The 8283-nt window shown below is 31.2% G+C and overlaps 1 protein-coding gene across 2 annotated transcripts; it reads left to right on the forward strand.

Moving 5' to 3' along the window:
- Nucleotides 1-2762: 2762 nt before the first annotated feature.
- Nucleotides 2763-6774, forward strand: LOC107618690 (uncharacterized). 2 transcript variants are annotated; one of them, XM_088500395.1, is made up of 8 exons: nucleotides 2763-3022; nucleotides 3548-3909; nucleotides 4035-4270; nucleotides 4682-4894; nucleotides 4978-5070; nucleotides 5161-5262; nucleotides 6035-6418; nucleotides 6490-6774. In XM_088500395.1, exons 2-8 carry the CDS (start codon nucleotides 3561-3563, stop codon nucleotides 6583-6585), a joined length of 1473 nt encoding a protein of 490 aa, XP_088356521.1. In that variant the 5' UTR covers nucleotides 2763-3022; nucleotides 3548-3560; the 3' UTR covers nucleotides 6586-6774. The 2 variants fall into 2 exon arrangements, with proteins under 2 accessions (XP_088356521.1, XP_088356522.1); XM_088500396.1 differs by having other exon boundaries at nucleotides 2771-3022; nucleotides 3534-3909.
- Nucleotides 6775-8283: the final 1509 nt, after the last annotated feature.

Consider the following 8283-nt stretch of genomic DNA (forward strand, 5'->3'; position numbering starts at 1 on the left):
GTGACCCCCGGCTGCCGCAATAAATGATTGGTAAGTTTTGCTTGGTCTAATACTAACATCCTCATTATTCTCTATTGTACGACGAATGGACATGCTTAGTTCCCTGTGCTGTTTGAGCATCTCTGCTTCACTTGGACAGTAAAGGTGTGATTGATGCAGCACAACCTTTGAAATGATCCAAGCACCAACATCCTTCAATGTGTGTATATAAATTCTTGCTGGATAGTTTAAACCGGCTGTGGGATTTGTCTTCTCGGTCGGAGATATTTTAGATTTTCATTTTTCCTCTCTGCTACATGTAATCAACTGATTCTTAATCTCGTTTCCCTTCCTATTTGTGCTCCGAAATCTTGTAGAAAAACCTGCAGCCTTGGTGTAGTCCCTGTAAAATGTTCCAGCATCTTCAAGGGTGGTAAAGGTCATTCCAACCTTGGGAACAAACTGGTCATCAACAACACAGAGAGGCTGCATAATACACCATGTCAAAAACTAAAAATACACCCAATAATTTCTGATCTAATACATCCGAACGACAACAACTCAACTAAAATAACAAAAAAAGCCATAAACTATAAATACACACACACTTTCCCCTAAAATACACCCAAAAAAGTCTGATCTACACTCGAGCGTCTGCTATAAATTGCAGATAATTAATCAAAACTAATACATTAGATTCAATCCACAAATTTATGTTCACGCATTAATTTCACAGTCAATGTTCACGAATTATTTAGCTAGACAATGATAGATGAATAACTGCATCAAAATTCAGAGTAATCGTAATTAGCTGAATGTAAATCAAACCTCAGGAACTTCGTTAGATTCAAATTCAAAATCCACTTCGCCCTGATTCAGCTGACAATCTGAGGTTGAATCATCCATTATCTTCAAAACGAGTTCAAACTTTGATTTCAGAAATCAGAAAATCAAAAAAAAAAAAAAAAAACGAAGCTAGAGTTACAGAGAGAGAGGAACTCACGTCAATGACGAAGAACAAACCAGTGATAAAGGAGGGAAAAAGAACGATCGAAAAGGCAGGGAAAGGCGCGCGAAAAGGAGAACGAAGAAATTTGGCAAGAAGGAGAACGAAAAAGGAAACGAAATCTTTTAAAATTGGAAGTTATATATTTGCGCGATCTGTTATATAGCGCGTGAAAGTTACGTAACACTAGGAGCGTGTTTTGGGGGTAAGTCGTCATTTGGACTTGTAAGGCTTACAAACCTTAATCGCTTGTATGCGAAGAATTTCTACTAAAATAACAGTGGAGATAACATATTTTTTTAATCAACTAAAATTAAATTCTGTTATTTAGTTATATTTCTCCTTTCATATGACAATATCCAATTACCCATTATACTTGAGTCAATTTTTATTTTATATATGTTATTTTTATGAAATTAAAAAATATTAGGATTTTTGGAGTTTTATCTAAATATGAGAGCTGAGTTTAAAAAAAGAAAATCATAATGTATAAAAAATTAAAAAATTACTGAATGTGCTTTATGATTTTCTTTTTAAAATTAAAAAAAATCATTGGATGCTTTTTTATTTTTAAAAGAAAAAATAAAAATCAATGGGTGCGATTTATGTATATCACTATACACATGCCAAGAGTAGAAGAAAAATTCATAGGTACAATTTTGGACGCACAAATTATTTATGTAATCATGTTAGTTTAATAGACATCTTAAGTTTTTTTTTTTTTTTTTTTTTTTGGAGTAGAGATCTTTTTTTTTTTGGTTGATCAGAATAGTGGGTGCGTTTTTTATTAATATGAGAAAGATTTTTTTTTTTAATTAGGAAAAATAAATCGGAGACTCTAATTTAATTTTTTTAATTTTTTATAGAAATTTAGAATTTGGATCCTCTAAATTTTAAATTTATATTTTAGAGGGTAAAGTGTGATCTTCTACCCTTAAATGATTTTTTTTTATATTTATTCTTGGTCCCACTTATAAAATAAATGATAAGAGATCACACTTTATTCTTTAAAGTGAAATTTAAACTTTAAAAAATTTAAATCCAAAATCTGAGGATAAAATTTATTAAAGAGAGAGAAACAAAAATCTAAAAATTCAATTTAAGTGAGGTACATAAAGTCATAAATAATAAATTTGATGATCAAATTTGTATTTTACGTAACAAATTTGATAGGCCGTTTATATATGTTTTTCACATCTTAGTTAAACACATCATACTCTAATAACTATCAAAAATAAAAGGTGACATCTTAGTACATCTTATTAAAAATATTTTTTTTTATATTAAAAGAAATTCTGAATACTTGATTTTATGACAAATATTTGTGAATTAATATTTACTAACTAGTAATTTACTGTAATTAATATATTTTTTAAGAATAATGTTATATGTTCAGTAAATATTGTTATTTTTAGTTAATAATAATTTTGCATTTATATTTATAGGTATTTTACACATAAAAAATATATAACTTATATTGAATTTTGCACATATAAATCAATATTATTTCTACTCATATTTTTTAAAATTTATACACATACACTAATAAAATTTATTTGGTAAAGATAATTTAGTTTTTGTGCATATCAAATAATAGTCAAAACTACTAAAAATTACTAAAATCAAGATTTTTCATTTTGTAATATTATTACAATGATTTATCACAGATTAAAATATAAATTTACTCAAAATTTGATAAAAGTAAAAAAACCCTTCCGTTTAGAAAATTTGAAAATAAGAAATTTGCGGGTTAATTCCCCCCCCCCCCCCCCCCGGGTTTTTTCCCTGGCGGTTTACATTTGATTCGCGGTGGTTCTAATTTTGGTGGTTTTCTCTCTAACAGAACCGCCGAGCAACGAAACTAAATAAAACCTAAAGAAAAACACCTGGGGGCCTGCCCTATTCATTTAAACAGTCCGTCACCGTCACCGTCACCGTCACCGTCACCGTCACCGTCACTGTCACCGTCGCCGGCGCCACCACCTCGATTCCTACACTCGGTGCTTCTATCCTTCAGATCTCGTGCCACTGGATCTGGTTTGGAATTTCTAGATTTCTGCTTTTGTGGGATCTGCTGCTTGTCTCATTCTACGATTCTTTATTTTATTTATTTTCTTTGTCTTTTTGATTCAGTCTTTCATTGGATGGTCTTATTGAATTTGTTACGTGATTTCTTTTTTCTGTGTTAGTCTGATCTTTTTGTTCTTTGATAAAATTGCTGAGTGCACATGGTTTGGCTGATAGGTTGCAAAATTTCATTGTAGTTAATCTAGTGTGCAATTTTTCTTAGAAAACGAAAAATATACAATTTTTTAATAAATTACTTCTATTAACAAAAAAAAAAAGAAAAGAAGGAAAAAGTACTTTTATTTTAAGCAAGCAATTCTAGGCATTCCAAATAGTTTAGATTTTACATCAACTAAGACAGATAACAGTATCATTTTAGAGCTCTAAACCTTCAGGATTATAAATGTCTTGAAAAGTTTGTACATGGATTGGAGTTACTTGTGTAAGTTATTCAATGCATTTGAGTCTAATCTTGGAACAGTCTTAATGATACAGATTTTGTGCAGCAATGCCTAGTAATAAACGTTTGAAAGTTACAGCATCCACTACAGAGAAATCAAGCTTAGCTGTGCCACCATTGCGTAGCAGTGCCCAGCCTATTCCACCATCCTGCAGTGATCTTTGTCCAGTACTTCCAGCCCGGAAGGATCCCCATTCATCACTGCCAACTCCTGGTGATGCTCGTTCATTACCACTAGTCTTTGAAAGTGGTGTTCATCATCCGCTTGGATCTAGTTCTGTTCCGTGTCATCAGTTGATTAATTCAGATGATGATGCTGAATCATTTGATGAACATGTGGGCATCACAAGTTGCAGCAGTCGTAAGAATAATGACTATTGGAAGGTTAATGTTATTGGTAAGAGTTTTGTCATTCTCAATGTTTCAACTTAATATTGTCTTTTAAATTATTCTTTTCTTTTTTTGCTTCTTTTTTAATTTTTGGCGAAGATGACAAATCAGAAAAGTTTTCATTGGTTTTAGATCAACATAATGTAATAGAAGAAGCTAAACTAAAGGTTGATGATGTTTTGCCACTCCCTGCGGGTAGAAAGGTGATACTTACATGCAATGAGCACTTGCAACCAATTGGTGATGCGGGTGGCCTCTTAAGCGGCTTTTTAGGAATTTTGGGAAGTGACTATAAGAAATTTCCTATATATTTTTTGTCTTGGCGTAAGGTCCCCAGAAAAGATGATGTGTACAATGACATTATAAAGGTGTGCTTTATTTTATTTGAATTATATAATCTCTTTCTTTCAGCAAAAATTCTCTATGAAAACAAGAAATCACCCACCAAATTAGTCACCAGATTTTGTGTATATTTATACATGTTTAATACATATTTTTTCAGCAGAATGATTAACCACTAAAATAATCAAACTTTTCGCAATAGAGTAATCAAACTTTTTCACAACAGAATAATCAAACTTTTTTATGAACACCAAATTTAGCAACCAATTATATTTATTTTTATTCATATTTTGATTATAAATGTGAATCAAATTTAATTATATTGTTGATAAAGTTTGATTATAAATGTGATTATAGGGTGATTTTGTATTCGATTTCTAGTGTCCATATAGCATGGTGGTTGTTTCAGATGTTACAGTCATTAATCTCTCTTGCAGAGGAAGTTTCATTTTGTGGATGTGGAGAACAAGATAAAACGATATATGCTGAAGAATCTAGGAAAGGTGTGGAAGGATACAAGGCATAGGCTATTTCACCAATTTTACGATGGTACTTTGAGCATTGAAGAAAACATTGCAAGGCGTCCTTCTAGAATTGATGAAAATCATTGGAGATGGTTCATTGACTATCGCTTGTCAAAGAAAACACGGGTAAAAGTCAAAAGTAGACTTGATCATTTAAACTAATGTTATTTAATTAGCTCATTACTGTATTCCTTGCGATGAAACAATAGGAGATATGCAAGAAAAATGCTGAAAATAGGAAAAAACAATTATTCACCCATACTGGTGGTTCAAAAAGCATAGCAAGGAGGAAAGATGAAGAGGTGACCAATGTTATAGTTCTGTAATTGAACTAATTACTTTTTTTTCACTTCTATCATTGAGTAAATATGATCGTTTGATTAATAATTTAGGAACGACAATGTGGGAGGCGCATTAGTAGAGGAGAGATGTGGACTATAGTGCACAAGAGAAAGGATGGCTCTTATATCCATAGCGAAGCTCAGGTTATTGGTGTAAGTTTCTTAACTTATTTAAATATATAAGTGCTTATCTTATTTCAGTTTATATTTGTAATATGCTTTAAACTTACAGCCTATTATTTACAACAAAGTTGTTATACAAAAGTCCGATGATTTGACCTAGTTGTGAGAAGTATGTGAAGGTCTAAATTTTATTCTGGAGTTATATCATGGTCATGTATTGCAGAGTTCATTTTGACCTCAGTTATGGGAGACTGAAAGAATACCTAGAATTCAGTAATGTCTTTTGAATCATGTTTCCTTTTTTTGTCTACTCTATGAAATGGATATAATCTGAAGCATTTACACCACTTGGCATCACAATTTGCATAACACGTGGGCCTATAAAGCATGCGTTTTGTTCGTTTTTTCGCTGTTCAGTAGCATATGCGGAAAATCCGAGTAAAATTACAGTGTGTAACTGAGAAAGAAAATTGAGTAAGAATATGACATGGTTACTTTTTTGGCTACCATAAACATACTTGTGTGTCTTGAAAATGCTAATGATTGAGAAGGTATCCATAATATTTTTTTTCTGTGAATGATCATTAATCACCAATGTGTTCTGGTATGTGCTATATGGTATTAAAAGCTGGTGCATGCATTGGAACATCATGAATTACCTTATTGAGTTTAGATAGTATATGCAACAGTGATAATACTCTAGTTTTGGTTGTATTCTCATTGGTACAAAAGGGTCTTTATTTCTTCTCATCTGAATTTGTTATATAAGGTATTGGGCTGAAATCTTATCTGTATATTGCAGGAAAAAATTACAAGTATTGAGCGTGATGACGCCTCCTCCAAAGCATTATCCCAAAATGATTCACTTTTTCAAGCTCTTGGAAAGGAGCACTTGGGTCGTGTTCGAGGTGTAGGTTCTGGGCCATGTCCTACTCAACTATTTGGTCAAAGTACACATCAATTGGGTGGAATGTCTTTAAATTCATCAGTTAATCATGACATTCAAATAGAGATGAATGAAATAAAGTCTCAATTAGAGGCTTCAAGATTACAGGTTCAAAATCTTGAGATGGAAATGAAACAGGAGAAGTTGAGGCGGCAAGCATTGGAAAAGGCTGTGAAATTTCTTATTGAACTACACGGAAGCAATTTGCCACCTGAGATTGCTGCTGTGATGAATGCATTTGTATGTGTCTCAAAATGTTAAAAGTATCTTACAACAAATTATTTTTTTAATTTTTAATTTTTCTTTTACAGGATTCAGATAAGGTGAATGGACCAGTTTCACCTGGTGCAAGGCCGTCTTCCTCAGCTAGCCACGATGCTCAAAACCATGAATCTGACAATGATTGAAAATAAGAATTGAATTTTAAAGACTTTTAGATTACTTTTATATTTAGGTGGAGCAAGAGTAGAGAAGGGATGTTGAAGACTATTTTAGACAATTATGTTGACCTGGAAAATTGTTTTATTTTAAGACTAACTTGTTTCTTAAATACTTTTTCTATGATATTAGTACTGGTGTGCTTATCCTCGAAACTAGTTTCCTTGTGTGAAAAATAAAAAATGTACCAATTCAAAATTAGCGGCGATTATGAAATGTAAATAAAAAGTCTTTTGAAACCGTAGTAGTGGTTTCAAACTACCCAAAAAAAAAAAAAATACCACTAGAACTCTAGAACCATATGGGTGTATTATCGGCGGTTTAATATCGCTACAAATTTACAAATAATCTTTGCAAATAAATCGCCACGTAAATTGCTGCAATTTGATGTCTGCTGCAGTTATTTATTCCGCGATTAATGGAAACTGTGTTGCTGCACGTACACCTAATTGAGCTTGTATTTACAACCCACTACTACAACAGACACAAACTGTATTTACAGCCGTGTTTTAAACTTTTGGAAAATGCTATTTGTACAATAAAATTCAGCCTTTGGTCATTCTTTAATATTATTTAATTATCTTTTAATTAAAACATATTCCTATTTTGTAGAATACACATTTATAATTAAAATTAATTTCAATTTTAAAAACTAAAATTTCTCTAACTTTGTACCCACTTCATAGTTTGTTATTATTTCTTTCTTTTACGTTTCTTCTCTTTGTAACACGGTTCTCTTCTTTCTTCTATTCTGCTACAATATTTCAATTTGTATCTGCAGAAAAAAAAAAAGAATTTAAAGTCAGTGCATTTAGAAAAAAATTAATCCCTAATTAATCCCTTACTTATTGTACCTTTGATAAAATGCATGATCTGTTTTACGACTTTCTAGTGATGAATAGTCGAATATAATTATATACACAAACTAAAATATTTTTAATTTTAGTTTTTTTTTTAATTGTAACACATCTAAAATTTTAAGTTATACAAAAAATATTTTTTAAACACATCCAAAATCATAAATCTAAAATTTAAATTTAAACATTAAAAAATAATTGTAACACATCTAAAATTATGAAGTAATACAGAAAATATTTTTGAAACACATCCAAAATTATAAATCTAAAATTTAAATTTAAACATTAAAAAACAATAGTAACACATCTAAAATTATAAAGTTATACAGAAAATATTTTTGAAACACTTTCAAAATACAGAAATTGCACATGCAAAAATAATTTAATATTGCAATATATATGAAAATCTCTTCAGGCCATCTTATTCGATTTTTTATTTCAAAAAAATAAAAAACTTATATAGAATAATAAAAAAAAGTAATGGTGTCAGAGACCCATCCAAATCTTAGGTAAGTTTTCGGCGTGGCGACGTTGATGAGTGTTAACGAAGGGGAATGTGGCGTTGTGAATGAGCATCGAGAACGAGGAAGGCAGCATCGAGAATGAGCGCGGAAGAAGAAGGTGGCGCGAATGAACGACGGCGGAGGATGACTTCTCGATGTGCGCCTTTGAGGTTTTCCATGTGCGCCGAGGATGACTTCTTTGAGTGTTTTGTACGGGTTTTAGTTAATAATTAGATACTTTAAAGTTTATTTTATAATTTTAAAATCAAATTTTGAATTTTGAATAATTTTATTTTTAGATATGTAT

Source organism: Arachis ipaensis, chromosome B9 (genome assembly GCF_059453495.1).
Source record: "Arachis ipaensis isolate K30076 ecotype BB chromosome B9, ASM5945349v1, whole genome shotgun sequence".
NCBI lineage: Eukaryota > Viridiplantae > Streptophyta > Magnoliopsida > Fabales > Fabaceae > Arachis > Arachis ipaensis.

Coding starts and splice junctions, on each gene's coding strand:
- LOC107618690 (XM_088500395.1), top strand. CDS start 3,561: ATGCCTAGTAATAAACGTTTGAAAGTTACAGCATCCACTACAGAGAAA. Junction 3,910..4,034: donor TTGGAAGGTTAATGTTATTG/GTAAGAGTTTTG, acceptor CATTGGTTTTAG/ATCAACATAATGTAATAGAA. Junction 5,263..6,034: donor GCGAAGCTCAGGTTATTGGT/GTAAGTTTCTTA, acceptor TGTATATTGCAG/GAAAAAATTACAAGTATTGA.